The sequence below is a fragment of the Cotesia glomerata genome, linkage group LG3 (genome assembly GCF_020080835.1).
Source record: "Cotesia glomerata isolate CgM1 linkage group LG3, MPM_Cglom_v2.3, whole genome shotgun sequence".
Lineage (NCBI taxonomy): Eukaryota > Metazoa > Arthropoda > Insecta > Hymenoptera > Braconidae > Cotesia > Cotesia glomerata.
Genome location: NC_058160.1, coordinates 29,138,372 through 29,165,382, shown reverse-complemented (window position 1 = coordinate 29,165,382; position 27,011 = coordinate 29,138,372). Strand labels below are relative to the sequence as shown.

The 27,011-nt window shown below is 26.4% G+C and overlaps 5 protein-coding genes and 1 long non-coding RNA gene across 6 annotated transcripts in view; 4 read left to right on the top strand and 2 right to left on the bottom strand.

Annotated features, from left to right (window-relative positions):
* Positions 1-833: 833 nt before the first annotated feature.
* Positions 834-11,913, top strand: LOC123261476. Its single transcript, XM_044723071.1, has 12 exons — positions 834-870; positions 948-1,204; positions 3,300-3,647; positions 4,470-5,629; positions 5,675-6,535; positions 6,794-7,090; positions 7,358-7,505; positions 7,584-7,757; positions 8,242-8,509; positions 8,656-8,808; positions 8,899-9,041; positions 11,582-11,913. The coding sequence occupies exons 2-12, from the start codon at positions 990-992 to the stop codon at positions 11,805-11,807; spliced, it is 3,993 nt and encodes a 1,330-aa protein (XP_044579006.1). The 5' UTR covers positions 834-870; positions 948-989; the 3' UTR covers positions 11,808-11,913.
* Positions 11,914-12,072: 159 nt separating this feature from the next.
* LOC123261983 (leucine-rich repeat-containing protein 34-like) lies at positions 12,073-15,631 on the bottom strand. The gene is made up of 8 exons (XM_044723934.1): positions 15,531-15,631; positions 15,331-15,463; positions 14,849-14,983; positions 14,573-14,785; positions 14,262-14,491; positions 14,028-14,190; positions 12,588-12,794; positions 12,073-12,322 (listed from the first exon to the last, which is right to left on the bottom strand). The coding sequence occupies exons 4-8, from the start codon at positions 14,762-14,764 to the stop codon at positions 12,245-12,247; spliced, it is 870 nt and encodes a 289-aa protein (XP_044579869.1). The 5' UTR covers positions 14,765-14,785; positions 14,849-14,983; positions 15,331-15,463; positions 15,531-15,631; the 3' UTR covers positions 12,073-12,244.
* Positions 15,632-15,683: 52 nt separating this feature from the next.
* Positions 15,684-16,301, top strand: LOC123261984 (tubulin polymerization-promoting protein homolog). The gene is made up of 2 exons (XM_044723935.1): positions 15,684-15,890; positions 15,974-16,301. Exons 1-2 carry the CDS (start codon positions 15,824-15,826, stop codon positions 16,261-16,263), a joined length of 357 nt encoding a protein of 118 aa, XP_044579870.1. The 5' UTR covers positions 15,684-15,823; the 3' UTR covers positions 16,264-16,301.
* A 987-nt stretch (positions 16,302-17,288) lies between these two features.
* LOC123261980 (serine/threonine-protein kinase Pink1, mitochondrial) lies at positions 17,289-22,721 on the bottom strand. Its single transcript, XM_044723930.1, has 6 exons — positions 22,238-22,721; positions 20,926-21,203; positions 20,306-20,856; positions 19,707-19,829; positions 18,432-18,849; positions 17,289-18,062 (listed from the first exon to the last, which is right to left on the bottom strand). The coding sequence occupies exons 1-6, from the start codon at positions 22,371-22,373 to the stop codon at positions 17,706-17,708; spliced, it is 1,863 nt and encodes a 620-aa protein (XP_044579865.1). The 5' UTR covers positions 22,374-22,721; the 3' UTR covers positions 17,289-17,705.
* On the top strand, positions 21,135-22,363 carry LOC123261985. Its single transcript, XR_006508817.1, has 2 exons — positions 21,135-21,359; positions 22,177-22,363. It is a non-coding gene; the product is annotated as an uncharacterized LOC123261985 (long non-coding RNA).
* A 3,146-nt stretch (positions 22,722-25,867) lies between the features above and the next one.
* Positions 25,868-27,011, top strand: part of LOC123262175 (nuclear transcription factor Y subunit gamma) — a 30,714-nt gene continuing 29,570 nt past the window's right edge. Inside the window, exon 1 of the mRNA XM_044724305.1 lies at positions 25,868-25,906. The gene's annotated coding sequence lies outside the window, so the exon portion shown is untranslated. The remainder of the gene's footprint in view (positions 25,907-27,011) is intronic.

Below are 27,011 nucleotides of genomic sequence, written 5' to 3'. Positions count from 1 at the left end.
TGTAAAAAAATTTTTATTCACAGAAATAATGAAATTTGTTTTTTAAATATTAAAATTGAGTTAACCGACATTTAAAAATTTTTAGAATTTTTTTTTAATGAAAAAATTATTACAAATAAAAAAAAATTTTTTTTGTAAAAAACTTGAAGTACAATTTTTAAAAAATATTTTTTTTTAATAATTTTTTCAATAAAAAAAAATCAAAAAATTAAAAATTTTTAACTTTAGTATTATTTTTTAAATAATATAATTAATTATAAAAAAAAATAAAAGAAAAAAATTTTAAAAATTTTGAGTGCAATTTTTTAAAAATATTTTTTTACTTATAATTTAATTGTTAAAAAAAATAAAAAATCGTTTCTCGTAATAAAATTTTATGAAAATAAAGTTAGCCGACATCTAAAAAATTTTATGATTTTTTTTATTAAAGAATTATTACAAAAAAATAAAAAAAAATTTTTTCATTTGTTAAAAACATAAAAAACTATAATTGCAATTTTTTAAAAATATTTCTTTGTTATAATTTAATAAATTTAGAAAAATTAAAAAATTAAAAATATCGACTAACTTTAGTATCATAAAATTTTGAATAAAAAAAAATTACCGCTAAAATTTGTAGGTGTCGCTAGCATACAGCCGACAAATCGTAACCTAGCTTTTTGACAACCTATCAAATAAAAACTAAACACTGAGTTATTATTTACCTTGTTATATACTGAAATAATAAACTATAATATAAAGATATTTTTAATTATATAAATTAATAAAACTGTTTGTAAATAAAGCTTCTAAAAATAAAAATAAAATAATAAGTTTAAAAAATAATTTTAGTTTACTTATGGTGTTTTTTTTAATTTCTTAAATTAAAAAGTATATAAAAAATTGATTATCTAAACTACGCCGGTTATATATGAATAACTGATTGTCCTACTTTTGATATTTTTCAGATTGATTAAGTTGTAATTGTTTTTAAGAAACAGTATAGCAAAATGTTTCAAAAGCCGATAAAAACATACGGGAGAAAACCTAAATCAATAACCTCAAGTGGTTCTGATTTAATGACATTCCATAGACAACATATAATTTCACCTCTAAGTCCTGATTCGAGTATTGATTTTGATAAATATTTGGATAAATCAGCAAACAAGTCCAGTGATTATGACCCTTTTGAAACTACCTTTGACAGAGTTGTCAAAACTGCTAAGTAAGTATTTTTTTTTATTTATTTTAATTCAATAATTAATTATACTAAAATTGATGAATATCAAGTTAGCCGACATCTAAAAATTGAAAATTTTTTTTTTATTAAAAAAATTATTACAAATAAATAAAAAAAATTTTAATTTGTAAAAACTTAAAAAAATTCAATTTTTAAAAAATATTTCTAATTTCTAATAGTTCTAATTTAATAAAGAAAATTTAGCAGATATTTAATAATATTAAGAATTTTTCTAATAAATAAATTACTGGATAAAAAAATTAGAAAAAAAATTGACATTTAGAAAATTTAATAAATTAAAAATGCAATTTTAAAAAAAAATTTTTCGGAACAAATTTTTTTAAATAAAATTTAAAAATGGTCCAGTGACAGCTAACTTTAATATCATAATTTAATAAATGAAAAAAAAAAATTTTAAATGTCTGTTAAGTTTAATATTATTTAAAATTGAGAGACATTTGAATATTTTAAATAATTTTTTAACTAATAGATTATAGCAAGTATCATTTATTTAAAAAATTCCGTCTTTAGAAGCTATAAAAAACTATAAGCTTGAAAAACTTTTATACAGTACATCAATAAACATCTTAAGTCTCAATATAAACAGTTATTTACATCTAGCACAATTTGAAGCTCTTTAATGAAGCTGCAATTAAACTTACGACTGATGGGGAAGCAGTAGCTGATTGGACTAAAGAAGTTGGCCTTGAAATAAATTTTTCAAAAACTAAGGATATGATTCTTGGAAGTAACAGAAGACTCAAGCTCTTAGACAACTGTGATCTCCCTCCAATTATTATAGATGGAAATGTAATACCCTATGTTAATACAACCAAGCATTTGGGAATTCACCTAACCAGAAATCTTTCTTGGGATGTCCATGTTGCCCATACTACTCGTAAAGTCTACGCTACGTTAAATTGCCTGAAATATAGGAGAAATATTCTCTCTACGTCCACTCGCAAGCTCTTAGTCATGTCCACTATCATCCCAATTATTGAATATTGTTCATTAGTCTTTCTTGATTCACCAAAAAAGTTAGACTACAAACTGCAGCGTCTCGTGAATAACACTATCAGATTCATATTCAATCTTAGACGTGATGAACATATCACTCCTTACAGGCATAAATTAAATTGGTTCACAATTAAATCCAAAAGACTTTACGCTTTAGCTTGCTTTATGTTCAAGCTTCTAAACTCGGATGAACCCAAGTTCCTTAGGAGTCTTTTTATAGAAGAACTATCTGATATCAGAAGGTCTGATATCAGAATTGCAGCGAAATTTAATAACATTCTTTTCAAAATGCCAAATTTCTCGACTACAATCTACGAGCATTCATTTGTAATCTCTGGAATTCGAATCTGGAAAGAGCTACCCACTGAAGTCATAGAATCACTCAGCCTAGACTCCTTCAAAAATAAAGCTTTTGAATTTTTTGTGAAACTAGAACGAGAAAATGTACTATAAATGTCAAACAGGCCATTTAAAAATTTAAAATCAAAAATTTACATTCTAAATTACTAAAGTATCTAATATGTTACCATTGAAAAAATTAGCTTTCAAATATTGCTCATTGATTCTATTGTTGTTCTCAGTCTTATAAATAGTACAGTACTATTGAATTTTGCAACTATATTATTAAATCATTCAAAATTATTAACTTCCTTAAAATATGATGATGTTAGTCTTATATATTTAATATTGTTATACGTGTACTTTATTATAAAAATTATGTATATTATTGTCATTCGGCTAGTTTGCCTTGACATAAAAATTGAATAAATAAATAAAATAAGTACAATTTTTTATAAATAATTTTCTATATCTAGTTTCTTATTCCAAAAAAATCGAAAAATTGTCAACTTTCTGTTAATTTCAATGCAATAACAATTAGGTACTAATTTTTTACTGTTTGATTCAAAGATTTTGAAATTAAAATTAGCAGTCACTTGGCCAGTTTAATTTTTTTTTAATTTGTTCTAAAAAATAATTTTTAAAAACTAGCATTAATTTTTTTACCACAATTTATTTCTTCCAAAAATTATTAAATATCTGCAAAATAAATTTTTATTTAAAGATTACCACCAAGAGCTTCAAGAAAGAAATTAAAAGTCCGGTTTGTGGACAGTACGACAGATTCAGGTGAAGAATCTTACGTAGAAGATATTCAAAAAAGTGACCCTAAATCTAGATCCAGTTCTATTGACAAAGATCTCCAAGAAGATAAAAATGAGGAAAACAAATCATTACCGGACAATTCAAATTTGAATTCCAATTTGACAGATGAAGAGGCTATTGAGCAATCACAAGATTGTCAGACACCAGACTCAAGGACTTCCGATGAATATTTAAATAAGCTACCGGCTGTCGAGTCACGGGATCAGAGCCTACTTGAGCCGGTGCTCGATAATCTTGAGAGTACTAAGTAAGTAAATAAATTAAACATTTGTGACATTAAAGTTAGCAGTCACTAGATAATTTTTTAATTTTTTTAACGAACAAATTTGTTCCAAAAAATTATTTTTAAAAAATTGCATTTTTAATTATTTTAAATTTTTACATGTCAATTTTTTTTCTATTTTTTTTTTGCCATAATTTATTTGTTAAAAAAATTATAAAATATCAGCTAAATTAATTTTCATTAAAGTTAGCCGTCACTTGACAATTTTTTAATTTTTTTTTTTTGACAAAAAAATTTGTTCCAAAAAATTATTAAAAAAAAATTGCATTTTTAATTATTTAAAATTTTTACATGTCAATTTTTTTTCTATTTTTTTTTGCCATAATTTATTTGTTAAAAAAATTATAAAATATCAGCTAAATTAATTTTCATTAAAGTTAGCCGTCACTTGACAATTTTTAAATTTTTTTTAACAAAAAAATTTGTTCTAAAAAATTATTTTAAAAAAATTGCATTTTTAATTTAAAAAAAATTTTTTTTTGCTATAATTTATTTGTTAAAAAAATTATAAAATATCAGCTAAATTAATTTTCATTAAAGTTAGCCGTCACTTGACAATTTAAAAATTTTTTTTTTGACAAAAAAATTTGTTCCAAAAAATTATTTTAAGAAAATTGCATTTTTAGTTATTTAAAATTTTTACATGTCAATTTTTTCTTTTTAATTTTTTTCCCATTATTTATTTGTTACAAAAATTTTAAAAATTATTAAATATCTGCTAAACTAACTTTCATAAACATTTTTTTACATTACTATTTTAAATTTATTTAATAAATTAATTTAAAGATTACAACCATCACCACCGCAGAATGATTTAGTCCCGCAGTTTGTTGACACCACGACAGATTCTAACGAAGAGTCTTTTGAGTTTGTAAAAATAGGTCAAAAGTCACACATAACACACCGAAAAATTAGATCCAATTCAGTTGACAATACAACGGAGAAAATTACTAAAAGCTTGCCGGTGAAAACACGCGTGAGGAAAAGGAAGATTAAAAAAATCGGTAATGATAGCAGCGACAGTGATGCTAGCGTTAAATTTTCACCTGTTAGAAAAACGAGACGAGGAAACAACAGAGTTTCAAGAGCTAAAGCTGGATCTTTAGAACAAACAAATAAAATTAAAAATTGTTCTGTTATACTGACGCGGTTAGAGTTGAAAGAAAATCGGCTTAACAATAATCAAGAGTTAAAAATTAAGCCTGTTAAAAATAATAATGATTATCGAAGTAGTTGTCTAGAAGCTGAGGTTAAATCTAGAGAATGTATTGTACGGTTATCTCAATTTAATAACAATAATAATAAGTCGACGATGCAGATGGATAATACTTTATCGCAAACTTTTATAAGCAGCACACCTTGCGAGCGACGAGTCGGCTTCAAAAAATTGAAGCCCGGAATTTCTCCGATTTACACACCTAATAAAGCTAGTAAAAATTTAACAGTACCTCCCACGATACTGCTTGATGTTTCTACTGAGTTATTTGGAGATGAAGAAAGCAATAAGCTTGTTGGTAACAAATTGGGGTCTGCTGAGGAAGAAGAGACGAGTGTTACATCTGCAGATTTGTTTTCTAGTTTTGATGAATTGCAGAATCAATCAGAAGATTCAAGTGTGGTAGATAATACTGAGACTAAAGATTCTCAGATTAAAATTGATGATGAGTCGTGTCAAACTTTGGTTGCTGGTAGTTTGTCTGAACAAAATTCCCAGTCTGTAAATGAAGGTTTCAAATCTGGGGAAATTAAAAGCTTCACTGATTCGCAGTCTTCTGAAATTAATGATATGGATCAAAGGAGCTCGATTAATGATATGGTACTTGATGAAATTGAAGAGGGAAATTTTGTTTCTGATTTAAAACCATTTGATAATTTTACTGAAGATAGTAATAAAAATTCAGAAATATCAGAATTGAGTAATAAAAATTCAGAAATATCAGAATTGAGTAATAAAAATTCAGAATTATTAGAATTAAGTAATAAAAATTCAGAATTGTCAGAATTAAGTAATAAAAATTCAGAAATATCAGAATTGAGTGAATATATTGAAAATTCTTTACCGATTAAAATAAATCAAACTTGTTCAGAAAATGTATCAATTAATAATGATTCAGTTTTTGTTGACGAAAGTAAATCAATTATTGAAAGTTCAGTAGAAAATAGTAAAGATAATGAGTTAATTGACTCTTCAGAAACAGATGATGATTATCATTTAATTGTTTCTAATACCTCTTCTTCTAACAAAGGAGATAATTCCACGGAACACTCGAGCCAAGAAGAAGAAGAAGAAGAAGAAGATAGTAATAAAAAAGAAGAAATTGAACCCGATAGTATTAATGAAAACAAAAATCCAGCTGCTATAAAACTACCAGAGCCGTTCGTACTTCTAGAACGCTTGAATAATATCGGACATGTTACTACTAGACGCAGAGATTATCAGAGCTGGGCGCGTAATTTGGATGCTATTGCAGAAAAATCAAGTGATTTGTCGAATATCACTGAAGAAGTGTCTAATTTCCCTGATTTGAGTAAAAAGGTGGCCCGGAGGATTACTAGGAGCACCAAAACTTCATTGCCAATGCGAAGAAGCACGCGCATTAAAAGTGATTCTAATGAACCTGACGAGAGACCTAAAAAAAGCAGGGTCGGATTTTTAGAACCGCTTATTGATAGATTAGATCTGGAAGATGATACTAGAGTTTTGTACTTGAAGCCTGGAAAATCTTGGGCAAGGTCGCTCTCTATTTTGAATAATATTCGCAAAGAAGAGGATCTTGATTTAATGCCTATTGGTAATAAAGGAAAGAAATGGAGGCAAAGTGTGCGGAATGTCTTGAGTATGCAGCGACAAAGTAAGTATTATTTTGTTATTTATAAATTTTTAAAGTTTATTTATCACTTGAAGTTTGCTTTATATATTTGTTTACAAAAACAATACGCGTTTATTTTTTTAATGTATTTTTAACATATGTTTATATTTGATAATATTTATATTTTTTAAAAGTATATAATTAATTGAAAAATTTTATTTTTTATATCAATGGGTTTGTATTGAATAAATTTAGTGTAAGAAAATAACTTACGTTCATTTTGTTTGAATTAAATTGCAGGTGTAGCTTTTGCTTGCGTAAAAAATCAGGAAAATGAGAAGAGTGAACGCGAAACATTTCACAGAGACAGACTGATATTATCAAAGCGCAGCAGCAATCTTCCAAAGGTATCGTTTGTAAACAACCATGATGTGGAATCAGGTGCCGGTCGTTTTGCTAGACGTATGTCAATACGCGTCGTACCTAATAGCAGTAAATACAGTATAGTTGATGATAAAATAATTGAGGACTCGTCTTTCCTCAGAGCTTATGGTATTTCAACTGATAGAAATGATGAATTAAAAAAAAAATCACTTGGTAAGTTTATCAATTTTATTTTTTATTATTAAGGTAAAAGTCCCAGTTATTCACTGACACTGACCCAGTTGTTTGACACTTGCAATTTTATTCTAATTAAAAAAATAAAATGTTCTCAAAAAATAATCTTAAAATTTATAGTTATTAATTTATTAGAGTTGATTTGTTTTTTTTTTTAATTAAAATAAAATTACAAGTGTCAATAACTGGGTCTTTTACCTTATTGTAAGTTGTTGATTAATTATACTTACGTCGTAATTTTTTTAGCGCCAAAAGAGTCTTTAGTCTATCAATTACGATGTTCGAGTACACCAACACTGGAAATCTTACCAGAACCAGTTTCTGCCAGAAATGTTGTACTCCAACGGTGTGACCAGACAGACAGTTTGCCTTTTGAGTCATGTTATCCTGATTCGTATGTTTAAACACTTTTTTATCCTAATTGACTACTCAATTAGTTTAATTACCGGATCTTTATCACTTTATCTTTTAGATATTTGAAACACTGTCGTAAAATAGGAGAAGGGGTCTACGGTGAAGTATTTCTTTATGAAAATAAAAGAGATAAGTCTGTTATTAAAATAATACCTATAGAAGGCAACGAATTAGTTAACGGCGAGCCACAAAAAAAATACGGAGAAATTTTATCTGAAATAATTATCGCTAAGTAAGTTTGTTTTTATTTTTAATATTTAAGAATTTATGATAAAAAATGTTGTGAAAGAAAAAAGTAAAGATTTCGATAGCTTTTTTGGCCTTCAAAAGTTGGAAAAAATTTTGGCTCTCATGTTTTTAGATGAAATTTCTATTTGATCTTTTTTTGATGTTTTTGATATCTATTTTTTTGAAAAGTACATAAAAAACGAACAATTTAAAAAAAAAATTGAATATCACAATTTTTTTGAAAATTTGTAAAATTTGTTAAAATTGTGATAATCAACTTTTTTTTTTTTAATTGTTCATTTTTTTATGCATTTTTCAAAAAAAAAAAATATCAACAAAATCAAATAGAAATTTCGTTCAAAAAAATGAAAATAAAATTTTTTTTTATTTTTACTAAATATTTATATTTATTAAAAATTTTTTTTATTTTTTATTTCAACTAAATTTCTATATTTATTTAAAAAATTTTTTTTTATTTTTTTTTATAGAGAACTCCACGATTTGAGGTTCAACAAAACCTACCAAACAAATGGCTTCGTTGAAGTTAAAAATATCAGGTGTATAAAGGGTAAATATCCTGATAAATTACTACAACTGTGGGACGCGTATGATGAGAAAAAAAATTCCGAGAATGATTCTCCGAGAATGTTTACTGACGATCAGCTCTATATTGCTTTGGAACTCGGTAACGGGGGACAAGATATGGAAGCATTTGTTTTTAATAATTCCGCAGAAGCTTACATAACATTTGTGCAGGTAATTACTAATTTATTTTTTTTTTTGCATAATAATAACAATATAAAGATAACTATAAAAGCTAAATGTAAAAGTTCTACTACTCTTATTCTTGTGTAGCTAAATTAATAAATAAAAAAAAAAAATATAACTATTATAATTTATAGGCTGCACTGGCACTTGCTGTTGCTGAAAAATCGCTGGACTTCGAGCACCGCGACATGCATTGGGGTAATATTTTGATCTCACGTACGAATGAGAAGCAAATGTCTTGTAAACTTGACAGTGAAGAGATGAGTTTACAATGTAATGGTATAAAAGTAAGTTATTTTTATCGATGATGTTATTTATAAACTTTAATTATTTTATTTATATACTTACATTAATATTTTTTTTTTAATTATTTAAAGACGACTATTATCGATTTTACGCTATCGAGAATGTCGTATCAAGGATGCTGTATGTTCAACGACTTAGCTCTCGACCCAGCTTTGTTTACTGCTGTTGGTGAATATCAATTTGATATTTACAGACTTATGAAAGAAAAAACCAAGTATGTATTCAAATTAGTATAAATTTTTAACTTCCCGCTAAGAAAATCGGGAAGTTATTGGTTTTACCCCGTTTTTTAAAAATCGGGTTTTCATCAGATCTCGACGTTTTGAGGTCCTAGGAAGCTTCCCTGACTACTCCCGCGAGGTTGTCACTATGTCTGTATGTATGTGTGTGTGTGTGAAAGTATGTGAACCGCTTATAACTTTTGAACGGCTGATTCGATTTTATCGCGGTTGGTGCCATTTGAAAGGGCTTGGCCAAACTTAGATTTTGAGTATGATTTGGACCGATTCGGATCAGTAGATTTTGAGAAATCTTAAAAAAACTAAGAAAAAAAATTTTTTCAAATGTGTTTTTTTTTGGATAACTTAAGCGGCTCCACCGATCGATTCCAAAAACTAATCAGCTCTAGGCAATAAAAAACCACGTCGATCGCCACCAAGCTGGTCGAAATCGGTCAATTCGTTCGAGAGATATCGTGAACGAAAGAAAACCGAAAAAAGTGTTTTTTCGGGATTACTCCGAAATATTTGGTTCGATCAATTAAAACCTGAAAATAACTTATGAGGATGATAAAACTGCGTCGAATGTCGCCAACCGCGTGAAAATCGGTTGATCCATTCAAAAGTTATTGCGGTTTGAAAATTCCAAAAATAGTGTTCTATGAAACTTCTATCAGACTTTTGATAGCTGGGAGAGCTCAAATGCATATAAATATTATCTCTTTGAACTCAGCGAGCTCAAAATATCACATAAATTATATTTTGAGCTAAAAAATCTCAAAAATTTCATAAGTACAATTTTAAGCGCCCGGATATGAAATTAGCGGGAAGTTGCAGGGATGGCCTTTATTATTATTTATTATTTATTTATTTAATTGGCCATGAAGTCGAAACTCCTTGCGGCCATCCAAAATTGATACAAAAAATCTTAATATAATATATAAAAGTATATATATATATATATAGAGTATATAGCATATATATATATATATATATATATGCTATATATATACTACTATATATGTATATATACAAAAGTATATCTATATATATATATATATATATATATATATATGCTATATATATATATATGCTGCCTGTTATATATATATATATATATATACTACTACTATATATATATATATATGCAAAGTATATATATATATATATATATATATATATATATATATATATGTATATATATACATATATATATATATATATACTATGTATGCTATATATATATATACAAAGTATATATATATATATATATATATATATATATATATATATATATATATATATATATATATATATATATAAAGTAGTATATATATAATGTAGTGTGTTAAACACTCAGTCACTCAATCATCACTAAATTCTAATACAATGGCTGCGTTCAGGTTTACTAAGTTCTGAGTAGGGCTGACTTTATCTACCAAAAATTAATATTTAGACACACTTAAATAAATATACCTTGCATTGTTTTATTATAGATTTTTTAAAAACAATATAGTTACTTTTAAGTTGTTGCTACAAGATATGCTAAGATCTGCCAAGAACTTAGTAAACTTGAACGCGGCCAATGAATACATATTATGATCTATCAGATTGTAAAAAATATTCATAACAAGCAGTTCGAAACTCCATAAACGTTGGTAACGTCGTACAATCAGCTGGTAATTGATTCCAGATTTTAACCGCAGATATCAAGAATGATTTTTCATACTTCGCTTAATGATAAACCGGTAACTCAAGATAGTCTTGACGAATATCTCCTCGGCGTAGGCGAGGCTAAAGAATTTCTAAGTCTTGCCTAATTAGAGGCTTTTGATTAAGATACAATGCTTTATAAATAAGACACGATAAGAAAAATTTACGCCTAGAACTAAGTGTCAGCCAACGAAGCTCAGTATAATATTGAGTAACATGTTCACCCTTTTGAGTGAACCGTTTTTCTAATTTTTTTTTATTTATTTATTTATTAAATTTTTACGCCTAGACAAATAAGATAACAGACACAGTTATTGACACTGGCCTAGTTGATTGACACTTGCAATTTTTTTCTACTTAAAAAAATAAAATTCTCTCAAAAATCCAATTATCTTAAAATTTATAATTAAAAAATTATATTTATTAATTTATTAGAGTCGATTTGTTTTATTTAATTACAATAAAATTGCAAGTGTCAGTAACTGGGTCTTTTACTTTTATTTAGCCAAATGACAAAAATTGAATATAAAAGACAGACAGGATCAATTTTGTTAAACTTTATGATTTGAAATGATTTTAATAGTATATATATTATATAATCTCTGAAATATAATTATGATGAGAAAAAGAACTATATCTATTAATTGAGGAAATAAATAAATAATAATTTGTTTAATATTGTTTTATACTACTGTATAAAAATTTTTGTATTTACCTTGGAGAGCCGCAAGGAGTCTTGACTCCATGGCCTTAATAAATAAATAAATAAATAAATAATGATAATAATAAAATTATTAATTGATAAATTATTTTTATTTTTCAGAAATAACTGGCAGTCATTTGAACCGTACACGAATATTCTATGGCTGCATTATACCCTTGATAAAATGGTTACCGCAGTACGGTACAAAAATGTCACGTCTAAAACTCACAAACAGTCAATTGAAAAACTCGAGGAGCTTAAAGATACGATACTCGAGTATGAAAGTGCCTTTGATTTTATATCTAATTGCGATAAATTAATTGGTCTCAATCGCTCGAGTTGTTAATTTATCACTATTATAAATATAAATGCAATATAAAAATCAGCTTGATATAAAAAAATTATTAAAAAAAAAAATAATTGAGCCAACGAACAAATATTGAAGTTTAAAAAATTATGTGTAATTTTATAGCCTTTTAACAAGGCATAACAAATTTTATTTTCATTATTATTTTTTACTTGTAATTTTTTATTATTAAATTAACATTATTTTTTCTATGATTTATTACTATAAAAAAATGCATTATTTTAATTTTGGTTAAAAATCTTCATTAGAATTATAAATTTAAAAAAAAATGCAAATGTACATACATGTGGTAGTTAGGAAAATATTTTTTATTCAATTATTTTTATTTAAATAATCAATAGCTTGTTCTAGTTGAACGTCAACATTCATCTGATTTAAAATATAATTTCTCAGATCATAATCCACTTTGTCTAAAATCAGCATGACTTTTTGCATTCTACTGTCTTTAACTTTGTACCAATCAGTCGACGATTCACTCGATGACTTATCCTCCGCTAATTAAAATTATAAAAAAATTGATTGTATATAAATTAGTTAATGTGATGTATAATTAATGTATATTTACATGCACAGTAGCAATAATTGTTCTCAGATTGAGATTCTAAACTCTCTAAAGAATTATCACTGTTACTAGACTCTTTAGAATCTTCACTGTATTCAATCAATTCTTGACCACAATTCAGAGCTTCATGAATTGTCTTGAATTAAATCAAGTATTATTTATCAATATTATATTATTGTTCAATGTTAAAAACTTACTTGTTTCGGCTTAATTGCCGCCGCGTCGACGTACGCAAAAATTGTTGGATTTTGGGAGTATAAATTTGACTGAGGAACATTGTAATATCTTTGTTTGTAATGGTCAGCTGGATAATGAGCTGCGTAAAATTTACCGTCTACTTTGTAAGGTTTTACGTCGAGATTATCTTGCTCCAATACACCAGACTCTAAGATTCTTTCAATAATCTTGAGATTTAAAATGTTTTTATCATTAGTAATTTTTTTGTGACACCCAAATTTTAGCCGCAGGTTTAAAATAATATTACGGCTAAAATATTGGTCCTATAAAAAATTTTTGGAACCAAAGTTGTTCAAAATTTAATTTTACATCAAAAATGTTTATGATTTTTCAAAAAAAACATTATTTTAGCTGTAATTCCAAAATTAATATTTACTAGCAACCTTGCAGTCACTATGTGACTGCCGGGACTTGTGAACTATAAATAAATAAAATTTTGCTTTATTAAATAATGACTTTTGTTAAATTGCACTGTAATTTTTTAACTATTGACATTTTTAAAGATATAAGCTCATCCCGATGTTACACTCATCGAGACCTTTCGTTTAAGTACCCACATCATTTTTTCATATATATATATTAGTTCACAAGATATTTGTTAAATTTCACTGTACTTTCTTAACTATTGACGTTTTTAAAGATCTAAGCTCATTCTGATGTTATACTCATCAAAAGCTTTCATTTGCGTACCCTCATGCATTTTTGATATATTTTTCATATATAAATATATATAATATATATAAATATATGAAAAATTGATGTGGGTACTCAAATGAAAGGTCTCGATGAGTGTAATGTCGGGGTGAGCTTATATCTTTAAAAATATTGATAGTTCACGAGATACAAGGTCATTTCTTAATTATTTTTGTTAAATTGCACTGTACTTTCTTAACTATTGACGTTTTTAAAGATATAAGCTCATCCCGATGTTGCACTCATCAAGAGCTTTCATTTGAGTACCCACATGCATTTTTATATATTTTTCATATATACATATATATATAATATATAAATATATGAAAAATTGATGTGGGTACTCAAATGAAAGGTCTTGATGAGTGTAACATCGGGATGAGCTTATATCTTTAAAAATGTCAACAGTTCACGAGATACAAGGCCATTTCTAAATTTTGCTTATTCTCTTAATAACGTAGATAATGAATGGTTCAAATTTTGTGATAGTTATGAATCTTATTTTTGAAATTACGGTGAAATTATTGATCCTAAGGAAAAAACATAGGCATTTTTTTTTATAAAATTAAATTTTGAACAACTTTTGTTCCCAACATTTTTTTATAGGATCAATATTTTAGCCGTAATATCAAAAATTCAAACCATTTATTAAATGAACAGTTATTTTAAATTTGCGGCAAAAAATCTTGGAGATATTTCTAACTTACTTCTGCTGAAGATGATATTGTATTGCCATATATTCTCAAATATCTAATAGAAGTACTGTTATTAATTATATTTAAAATGTCTTTAATACCATTATCTTTTATTTTGTTATAAGAAACGTCTAATAAGATGATCTTTGAAAAAGGTAAAACAAAGCTGAGAGCTCTGAAATAAAATAAAAAATTCTAGATACTTTTAGCATGAATAAAAAATGATAATAATTGTTAAATATAAACCTAGCTCCAGTGTCTGTTATAATATTATGCGAAAGTATTAGCCCAGAAAGTGCTGGATTCTCACAAATCCAATTACAAATCGATTCGAGCCCATGATCGCCAATATTGTTGCATCCTAGATCAATTAACTGTAAAGTTTTGTTAAATTTGGCATCAATTAGCATTGACTCAATGTCATGACACGAGAAATTATATTTCTGTAGATGTAATTCTGTTAAATTTGTGTTGATCTATTAAATCAATTTATTGTTAAAAAAAAATATATAAATGTCCTTTAAATAGTTATAAAAAATAAATTATTGAATAAATACTTTTAGCATCGAACCGATAATTCTGGCGAAATATTCACTGTCTAAATAATTATTAATCTGAGGAATCGGTCTGCTGAGATCGATTATTTTCAGGCTGCTTGATTTCAATGCTGACATAAAATAAAAAAAACTCGATGTTGTTATATCAATTTCTGCGACATCAAGATGATCGATAGATGAATTAATAATCATCTCAGCTACTTCTTTACATACCTAAAAATTATTGTCTAAAAAACGGGTTAAATATATTAATAAAATTTAATTTAAGTTAATTACATCGGGTGATAATTTATTTCCATTTAATCGCAAGATTTTTAGCTTCAGCTTTGAAGATTTTGAGCATAAGTTTTTGATTCCTGCTGAACTTATTTCATTATTTTGGACGTTGAGTTCAATTATTTTATCGTTTGTCTACAATATTATTTATTTGATTAAATTTAATAAAGTATACTAAGAGAAAAAATTTATTTTGAAAAAAAAAGGAAATTTTTGTGACAAGAATTCAATTTTTAGGAAATTTTAAACAATTTTATTTATTAGATAAAAATTTTTTCGCAGTAAATGATTTGTTGAAAAAAATTTTTATTTCTTCAGATAAAAAATGAAATTTTTTTTAATTTTCAAAAATTAATTTCTTATCTCAAAAAATTTATTTTGAAAGAAAATTGAATAAAAAATGAATTTCTTATCCCAAAAAATTTCATTTTTTTTAAAATAAATTTTTTCTCTCAATATAAATTTATAACAATTAATATTACAATTAAGTAATTAATTAGACGAATAAAACCCTGACACTTAATAGAATTATACGCAAGACTTAGCGAATTAATATCAGAATTTTTTTTCAAAAAAGCCGTAAGATTGTAAATATCATCATCTTCTATCCGTTTCCTAAAACATTAAAATTTATTCGACTAATTGATTATAAATTTTAAATTAAATATAAATTTTAACTAACCCGATTTTAGGAAACAAATCATTGCCATTTAAAATTAATTTCCTTGTTCCATTAAATTTTTCAGTACAAAAATTTGAAAAAAATAAATCATTTAATTTGGTAGTTTTTAAATTTGAGCTATTAATATTTTTGTTTGAATATTTCAAATCCATTTTATAAATTTACTGCTGAAAAAAAATTGCCAAGGCTTACAATATTCAACTGTTTATTTATCTTGCGATAAAAATAAAAAAACAATAAAAACTATCAAATAAAATTACAAGTAAACAGTAAACATTAAATAAAAAATTAAAATGTTTGTTTCCGAGGCTGCAAAAAAAAGAGATCCACGAATTGTACCGTTGCGGGATATGTTTGAAGGTACTGCAAACATACTATTAAATAATAATTATTATTATAACAAGTAAAAATTATTTTTTTTGATAAATAAATATTGATATTAGCGTACTGCCAGTTGGACACATTAGCCGATGTAATTGAAGTAGATCTTCTGTCATTTTCCCAACTCAACAGATGGTTAGTGTCTGCAAAAGTAATCGACGAGTCACGTGTCACTTCAACGGATGCTTTTTTGTGTTTTTTCCAATTTAAAAAACGGGCTATTTCCTACGACGAGTTTCTTACTTATCTAGAAGACTTAGCAGACACTAAAGAATTGAGTTTAAGTCGGGTAAAATATAAATTGCAGACTTGCGGTAAACCTCCGGAACCTACGCACAGTTCTTCATCGTGAAAAATTGTCAAGAATAACAATTACAAGCAACCTCGCAGTCACTATGTGACTGCCGAGACTTGTAAACTAATTATTAAATAAAATTTTGCTTTATTAAATAATGACTTTTGTTAAATTGCATTCTACTTTCTTAACTATTGACTTTCTTAAAGATATAAGCTCATCCTGATGTTACACTCATCAAGAGCTTTCATTTGAGTACCCACATGCATTTTTTATATATTTTTCATATATATATATATATATATATATATATATATATATATATATATTTTTCATATATATATATATATTTTCATATATATATATATATATAATATATATAAATATATGAAAAATTGATGTGGGTACTCAAATGACAGGTCTTGATGAGTGTATCATCGGGATGAGCTTATATTTTTAAAAATGTCAGTCGTTAACACGATAACATTTCGATATCACTGTATTTTCTTAAATATTGACGTTTTTAAAGATATAAGCTCATCCTGATGTTACACTCATCAAGACCTTTCATTTGAGTACCCACATGCATTTTTTATATATTTTTCATATATACATATATAGTATATATAAATATATGAAAAATTGATGTGGGTACTTAAATGACAGGTCTTGATGATTGTATCATCGGGATGAGCTTATATCTTTAAAAATGTCAATAGTTCACAAGATATTTGTTAAATTTCACTGTACTTTCTTAACTATTGACATTTTTAAAGATATAAGCTCATCCTGATGTTACACTCATCAAGAGCTTTCATTTGAGTACCCACATGCATTTTTTATATATTTTTCATATATACATATATATAGTATATATAAATATATGAAAAATTGATGTGGGTACTTAAATGAAAGGTCTTGATGAGTGTAACATCGGGATGAGCTTATATCTTTAAAAATGTCAATAGTTCACAAGATACAAGGTCATTTCTTAATTATGATACCAAGTTTAATCATAAAAACCCGTTTTATCATGTAAAAATACAATGGCCATAAAATTTTGCTTATTCTCTTAATAATAATTATGAAATAATATTCATTTATTTTCTTCAGTATTATTATTTACATAAGTTATCTATTATCTTTTATCTATTATCCAGGCCTTCCAGTACTTTAATATGTCTTTGTTTAATTTTTTTTCCAATATTCTAATATTAATATCTATATATTAATTATATAATCTAATATAACACTCCCATTTCTGTACAAAATTCATTAGATTTTAAATCTAACAACCAAATTATTTCCACATAATTTACTTTAGCATAAAATATTTCGATATCAAATCAAAATTCATGCCAATTGGATAGAACAATAATTAACAATAAAAAGCTTTAAAAATTTATAAAAAAATAAATTTGGAATTTAGATGAAGAATTTTGAAAACGTAATAATTAATGACTTTAAATAATTACCAGAAGTTTAAGTATTTAATCTAGTTAATTAAAATTGGTATTTCGGTCGATCCACTGTAACCCTTCGCGGACATTGTACAAGCTTACTCTGCCGAGAAAACTAGCGATCAACTGATACTCGGGCATCGTACGTCTTCCACTCAACCGAGTGGATATCAATCTGCGGTAATTTTTCTTCTCGACTTTTTCGTCCTGACTAGACGAGGGCATTGAGTTAAGTATTTCTATTTCACGACCTTCGCAGAGAACTTTGGTAGTTAAACAGAGTAGCCACTGAAGAATTTCATTGCTCGATGGCAATTTATTGCGCTTTCTAAGCCAAGCGCTCGGAGCCCACAAGTACAGTTGCATTATAGTTGCTGCCATTTCAGCACTCATTCGCTGTAAGCACAATTATTTTTATTATTAATTAAATTATTTTTATTAATAATTAAATCATATTGAGAAAAAAAATTTATTTGGAAAAAAAATAAACAGTTTTGTGGCAATAAATTAATTTTTGTGAAATTTAAAGAAATTTTATTTTTTAGCTGAAGAAATAAATTTTTTTTTGGAAAAAATTTTTTTAGATTTGGAAAAAAAAACAATTTTTATAATTTTTTTCTTTTTTTTACAAATCTAGAAAACTTTTTTTCAACAAGAAAGTTATTGTAAGAAATAAAATTATTTTAAATTTCCAAAAAATTAATTTCTTGTCACAAAAAAATTTAATTTTTTTAAAAATAATAATTTAAATAAATATTTTACTACCTTATAAACACTACGGCTCAATATATTCTTAACAAGCGCAGCAATAATAGTCGGAACAGTTTCCGGTAAATCCGGTAACTCACTGTCCGAATAAGTATAATTTTTCAATTGCGCAGTTTCATTTTTTCCTCCATAAAATGGGTTCACCATACCGAAAATTTCGTAGGCAATTGTACCAGCAGTCCATAGATCTGCTTTAGTGTAATTAATACTCGTGAAAGGACCTGGCTCAGCAGTAACCACTTCTGGAGCCATGAGCGCTATATTTCCTCCTTTGTCAACATCGTGAGAGTTGAAAGGAAGATAGAGACCGTGACGTTTGTCCGCAAGACATGATCCAAAGTCAGTGATTACCAGTGATGGACAATTGTCCGTTTCTTCGGATATATCCAGCAGAATATTATCACTCTTTAAATCTCTAAAAAAAAAATAAAATAGATCATTTTTCCCTATATATATATCGCGTTCCAGATGCCATAAGGGCGTATACCGGCTAAAGGTCCCGGTGAAAAGCCATAAGGGTGTATAAAAAATTTTTTTTCGGGAATCAACGTAGTTTCTTCTGAAATGTGCAGAAATGCAAAAAAAATTTTTATACGCCCTTATGGCTCCCGGGACCTACCTCGGATGTCATAAGGGCGTATAATAAAAATTCTGTTTTTTTTTTTTCCAAGTCCAAAAAAATTTTTATATGGAAAAAAATTATTAATTTATTAGAGTTGATTTGTTTTTTTTTAATTAAAATAAAATTGCAAGTGTCAATAACTAGGCCAGTGTCAATAACTGGGTCTTTTACCTTATATTATTTTATTTTATTGTCAAAATTAATAGTTGTAAGCTGAAAGGGATGTAAAAGGCCGTGCAGACCATACATTAAATAAAATAAACTACTCGCCAACAGAAAACCTGACGTCAGCTATAAATTCTATTACCATTTCGTAGAACTGGTAATCCTAATAAGATACTTACATACGGTAATAATTTTAAATTCAAGATAAAGAGGTCCAAGTGTATGTATTCGAGTTATAGAGGGTAAAAATGTACAGAAACAGCTTGTAGGGACTCACTAATTATTTCGACTTATAGAGGGTAAAAATTTCGAGTAACGGAGGTTTTACGATTTGAAGGGAAGGGGATGAAACATTTCTTCGAGTTGCGGAGGTTTTCGACTTATCAAGATTCGACTTAACGAGGTTCTACTATACTGTACTTATATGAAATAGATAATTAACATCTCTGCTTACAGTAAAATTATAAATAAAGAACTTAAAGTACCTGTGAGCAATTCCATGGGCATTGATATGAGCAATACCTTCTAACAATTGTGCGAATAGTAATACAGACTCTTGAATATTTACTGGATGATCAACCATGTATTCTTTCAAAGTAATATCATACCTATAAATAAGTAATGATCAGTTAATGACAATAATCTCACTTAATACTTGCTTACTAACTTAAGGTAGTTGTTGCGTGATAAGCATTTCAACAGAAAATTACGAAATTTTTTTTATTGAAAGATAAATATATTAATAATTCACTACCAAAATTTCAGATCAATTCACCGCACCGTTTTTGAGTAATTAATTTTCGAAATTGCATCTTTTACACGTAGAGGTATAGAGAGATGGTAAAGTTAGTATGAAATTATTTGGCCCACTCGAGTGGTACGGAAGATTTCATACTAACTTTACCATCTCTCTATACCTCTACGTGTAAAAGATGCAATTTCAAAAATTAATTACTCAAAAACGGTGCGATGAATTGATCTGAAATTTTGGTAGTGAATTATTAATATATTTTATCTTTCAATAAAAAAAATTTCATAATTTTCTGTTGAAATGCTTATCACGCAACAACTACCTTAATTATACCTTTTCATAAGTAAAAACAAGCTCATATTTCTTCCAGAACCTTCGGGATTTATTCGCGCTGGTAGCGCGTCAGGATACAATTGCCATGAACCAGGTAAATATGGAATTCTATCAGTGAATACATGGTACATGGCAACGACATTAGGATGAGGTGGAAGAGCTCGTTTGTTATCAGCGATTCTCAACTCCCAGTCGGTCAATTCACCGCGTTCGTATTTTCTAGCCGGAACAGTTTCTCTGTACATAGCTCGTAATATCGCCATAGAATTGGACTCGGCGTCATAATTGAACATCATCTTAATAGCCAATGGAAAATTAGTCACATGTTCATCGTCAGCTTTTACAATTGGGCCGTCTACTTCACTCGTTGTGTTCAAAGTTTCTTCTTTGAAGCGTGCTGCGTAAACTACTGCGGAGCATCCTTTGGCTATCGCCGGTCCAAATACGAAATCCTGGAGGCTCGTGGTTGGTGTCGGCTGCTTGTCAACCTCCGGTGATTCGTAATTTCTGTCGTTTTCGGGTTTCATCCATTGTAATTTAGAAACTGCTTCCTAAAATATGAATTTATTTTGTTAAAAAATTGTAATTATAAAAATTGATCTTAATAGAGTTATAATTACTCGAATTTCCCAGCAAACCCCTTCTAGTTCGTCGTCTTTAGTCAGAATTCCGGTACCTGAAGCCAATGAAACTCCAACTAACGCAAAAAATGGAGCTGAGTCACCGAATAAATGACGATTTGCTGCTTTCTTTCGTAATTCACCGGCCAAGCTGTTGGTAACTCGTCTTAAGATGTTATCTACGAAGATACGTCTTGCTTGGGCTCCAATGTAACCAAGGTGCGACCTAACGTGAGTGGCATTGCTAGTACCCTGAGGCGTTGGGCCTAGGGATTTTCCTAGACCAAAAATAAGTGATTTAATTTGATTGTTTTGATTGTTGTTGTTTACTATCAAGAAAACGTGACATAATTATCAACAATGATGTGGAGGAAAATAATTAAGGTCGTGACTAATGTGATGAGATTGATATTTAATTAAAATTTATTTAGCAGGTATTTTATAATTTTTTTAACAAATAAATTATGTCAAAAATTAGAAAAAAAAATTTTTAAAAATGCAATTTTTTAAAAATAATTTATTTGTTAAATAAAATTAAAAAATTGTCAAATGACGGCTCATTTTAATTTTGATTTTTTATGAAAATTAATTTAGTAGATATTTAATAATTTTAACAAATAAATTATGGCAAAAAAAAATTGACAAAAAAATTAAAAATACAATTTTTTAGAACAAATTTGTTTGTTAAATAAAATTAAAAAATTGTCAAGTGACGGCTAACTTTAATGTCATTTTTTAATTAAAATTAATTTAGTAGATATTTAATAATTTTAACAAATAAATTATGGCAAAAAAAAAATTGACGTAGAAAATTTTTTAAAAATTAAAAATGCAATTTTTTTAAAATAATTTTTTAGAACAAATTTGTTAAATAAAATTAAAAAATTGTCAAGTAACGGTTAACTTAAATGAAAATTATTTTAGCAGATATTTTATAATTTTTTTAACAAATAAATTATGGCAAAAAAAAAAAATTGACAGAAAAATTTTTAAAAATGCAGTTTTTTTAAAATAATTTTTTAGAACAAATATGTTTGTTAAATATAATTAAAAAATTGTCAAATGACGACTAACTTACTGAAAATTAATTTAACAGATATTAAATAATTTTAACAAATAAATTATGGCAAAAAAAATTGACAGAAAAATTAAAAATACAATTTTTTTTAAATAATTTTTTTGGAACAATTTTGTTAAATAAAATTAAAAAATGGTCAAGTGTGCTAACTTTAATGTCATTAATATTTACAGTATGATTTAGTTGATGATGATGAGGTTGGTGGAAGAAATGATACCAACGACGATGACTTACCTACTGGAACAACGTGTATCTTGATAAAGTGATTTTTAGCATGAGTGTTTGAATAACGTAGCTCGTTGTTGCGGAGCGTATGAAGAATAATACGACCATGTTGAACCAAACGTTGAGCAAGGAATCTAATAGACATGTCTGAATGGTCTCGGGCCGGGAGAGCCCAACAACGGGCAAACCCTGGTTCCCACAAAAATACTTTCAATATGTTAATTTTTACTTCAGGTGATTAAAGAATTAATAATTACAAACATTTGTCCCCTGGTCTGGGTACTATACTGACACTCTTGGCAGATACTGCGCACTTTGTACAATTTATACAATATATACACTTACAACCAGATTTTAATAGCTTTATTCGTCTTGCAGGTGCATTGTATGTTTATTTATGACATCAGCTGGATCTTAACAAGTAGATGTAAGTATATTATAGATAGTTAATGTAAAAAAGGAAGCTGATAAACTTTTGATAAAGTCACTGTGCTTTTTATTATAAATAATATAGATGGCAGTTTAAGATGATTTTTGGTTTTAGCGGGAAATTTTTGAAGCTACACAATAGTTCCTTTTTTTGACACTAGAATTGAATTTGCGCGCGCAAGCGCACGCCTCATATTAATTGTCATGATATATTTGTGTGTCGTTTATGTATATTATATTCACTTTCAACCAATCAGAATGAGAATAATTATTTTCGACCAATCACATCACGAATAGATTGGTTTCACATACATTTCATCTCAATTTTATTATGGGAAGAATTTTATTATGGGACTAGAATTCAAATTTGCGCGCGCAAGCGCGCGCCTCATATTTATGGTCATGATATATTTATATGTAGTTTATGTATATTATATTCACTTTCAACTAATCAGAATGAGAATAAATATTTTCAACCAATCACATCACGAATAAATTGGTTTCACATACATTTCATCTCAATTTTATTATGGGACTAGTATACGTTGCGCGCGCAAGCGCGCGTGTGAATGTTGGTATGATATTATCTATATTTTCATGATTATGATATATTTGACCAATCACTTTACGAATAGTTTGCTTACATGATATATTTTCATATTTTTCATGTAAATTATAAGAGTGGATTAGATTATGAGTAAATTTAATTTTTTTTTAATAGTTAAGGTCCTTATTTATCTTATAGTGAGGTTTAAATTTTACTTTACCGGACAAATTTTTGAAAAAATAAAATTTTTAAATGTTAGTATTTGTTCAGAGTCTTACGAGAAAGTCAGACATTTGCAGTATTTCTCGAATTATACTATCAGTCATGGATTAAATGAAGTAAAAAAAAACTAAAAATCAGATTTTCGAAATATTCAGGTTTCTTTTTTTGCAATAAAATATATTATCAGTTACCGAGATATTTATTGAGAAATTAATATTTAAAAATCACAAAAAATTCTCAAGTTACCTACAATAAAATGGAGTCAAAAGATTTGGCAACGTTGCGTAGCGCGCGAGCTTCAGACCATTCAATAAATTCAAACTAAACTTTAACGCGCTTATGTTTTTCATGCATACTTATTAGTTAATTTATTGTTAACAAATTTTCATAATTCATAATTGAAAAATAAAACAATAATTAAATAAATAATAGTTTAAAAAAACTAAAAACACGCTTTTTATAGAAAACCAAACTAAAAAATAGAAAATAAATTTAAATTAAGAATAGTGTTAAAAATTTCAATAAATATAAATTAATAATAGTGTAAATAAAAAAAATGTATTTTATTTTAAAAAAAGCGTGAGGTGCATGGTGTCAATAGTTATAAATATTTTATTGACAGATATGAGTAGAGTGATTATCATTTTGATAATATCTTAAAAAGCACCCCACGCTTTTTAAAATAAAATACATTTTTTATTTACACTATTATTAATTTATATTTATTGAAATTTTTAACACTATTCTTAATTTAAATTTATTTTCTATTTTTTAGTTTGGTTTTCTATAAAAAGCGTGTTTTTAGTTTTTTTAAACTATTATTTATTTTTTACTTTTTAGTTTGGTTTATTTATAAAAGCGTGATTTTTAGTTTTTAAACTATTATTTGTTGATTATCAAAAATATTCAGGCGCGCAAATTACCCACGGAGAGTTACATACTGACATACTGACATACTGACATACAAGTGAAGCTAATAAAAAATAATTATTTATAAATATTATAAATACGGGGAATCAGAGTTCGATTTCGGAGAGCGAGCCTGAGAAACGGCTACCAGAACCAAGGAAGGCCGCAGGCGCGCAGATTACCCACGGAGAGTTACTGACATACTGACAAACTGACATACAAGTGAAGCTAATATAAAGCGTGTAAAAATACTAGCATTCCTGCTATGAGACATTAGAATGTTATGGTTTTGTGACTAAACATTTTTAATTAATTTATTTATTTACACTGACTGCAAAAAGTTAAACACGGTTAAGGTTATATTGTGCAAATAGAAATGTAAACAACCGAAATAAAGCGTTGCCAAATCACGGACAGGTTACTAACAGCTGATTTACAACAGTCAAATTAATTTTTGTATTTAATTATTTTTTTTTTTAATTTTCAAAATTTCAACGATTAATGCCTCATATACTATTTATTTTTTAATTTTAGGAATTTTTATGGGTTTTGTATTTTAATTTATTGAAAATTTACTACTACAGTTGGTATGACTTAACTGGAGCGAAAGGACTTCCTTAATTATCAGCAGTTAGAAATTTTGTTATAAGTTTATAACAGTGAAATTGAAGTGAAAAAAATTTAATTAAGAAATTCTAAGTGTAAAAATTGATAAAAAATTATTAGTGAAAAATTTTAGCTTTTTTTTTAGTGTAATTGATTTGTTATTAAAATTGAAAAAATTGACAGCTGTCAGCTAATTTTAATGTCATTATTTTATGAAATTGAAGTTGAAAACCATCAGAAATTTTTTTAATAATTTTTAACAATAATAATAAAGTTAGCCGACAATTTTTATTTTTTAATAATTCATTTAGAACAAAAAAAATTTTTTAAAAATTGCACTCACAGTTTTTAAAGTTTTTAACAAGTGAAAATTTTTTTTCTTTTTGTAATAATTTTTTTAATAAAAAAAAATTCTAAAAATTTTAAATGTCGGCTAACTGAAATTAGCAGACAGCTGACAATTTTTACAATTTTTTTTATTAATAAAATTATTACAAAAAAATTATAAGAAAAACTTGCACATGTAAAAAATTTAAAAAACTACGAGTGCAATTTTTTTAAAATATTTTTTTATTATTAATTTAATTAATAAAAAAAAAATAAAAATTTTTCATTATCGGCTAATTTAAGTTTCATTGCTTAATTTATTAAATTATAACTAAAAAATATTTTTAAAAAATTGCACTTATAGTTTTTTAAGTTTTTAACAAATGAAAAAAAATTTTTTTTTTGTAATAATTTTTTAACAAAAAAAATCATAGACATTTTTAGATGTCGGCTAATTTTATTTTATTTTTAAACAATGAAATTGTTTATGAAAAAAATTTAATTAAAAAATTTTTAGTGAAAAATTTTAGAAGCTTTTTTTTTTACTGTAATTAATTTATTATTAAAATAGAAAAAAATTGACTCTGAGAATTATAATAGAAAAAAGGACTTTGAGAAGAAATAATAAAAAGTAAAAGGTAAGTTTTTTTTTCTTTTTTTTTTTTGGTTAAAATTTTGATATGTATACAAAAAATTTTATCAATCAATGTATACAGAATAGAAGGAAAGAGAACAACATATTATATTAATAAGCATTGATAAACAATTCTTTTCATATATTATTAATGTATTTTTTTATATATAAAAAGAATAATTTTTCATTTCGCTACATAATTTTGGAAGCAACATATTAAGTACTGTAAGAGTAATTTTTGTCAATTTCACAATCAAAGCAATACATCAGGTAATTAAAATTTTTATTTTTTAATTTACTTTGCTGAATATTCAAGCTAATTTATTTGGCACGGCAATAATTATTATTTTTTATTGACATATAAATCACTTGCAAATGCCTTGGAATGAAAAAGATAAGATGAAAAATTTATATCTTACAAAAAGAAACAAAAATAATTAATTTGCAGTATTGTATCGTAATAAGGCACATTACACTACCGCAACGTACGTATTGAATGATTTTTTTTAAATTTGTTTTTTACATGACTTTAAATACTAATGATATAGTGCCATTTTAATTTGTTTAGATTTATCTCTAGAACATTTGTTATTTTATTTATAATTGTTTACAATTATTAAATTATTGCAATTTTGATTTAATTATGCCGCTTTAATAATCAACTTACAGCAACAAGGCGTGCATAATATTATTTTTAAATAAAGAATTATTATTATTATTTATTGTAACAACAATTTTAACGAATTATCTCGTTGTTCAAAAACACAGCTAATGTATATTTTATTTTATAATATCTTGATAGTTAAAAATTTGAAAAATAAAATTAATCAATGATTTAAAAATTAATAAAAAATGAATTAGACTACAATATGGATGATTAAATGATGAAACAAATAAAATAAATGAATAACAAAATAAAAAGACAAGATATTATTATTAAACTGTTTTATCCACTATTTTGTTTATAAGCCAAAATATATCGCAATTGATATTAATTAATTAAATTACAATTAATTATTATAATAATAATAACCTATCATAATCGTAGAGGCCCAGATCTAAATTCTAAGTTTTTAAATGTTTTTTTTTCTTTGTATCGTTTCTTAAAT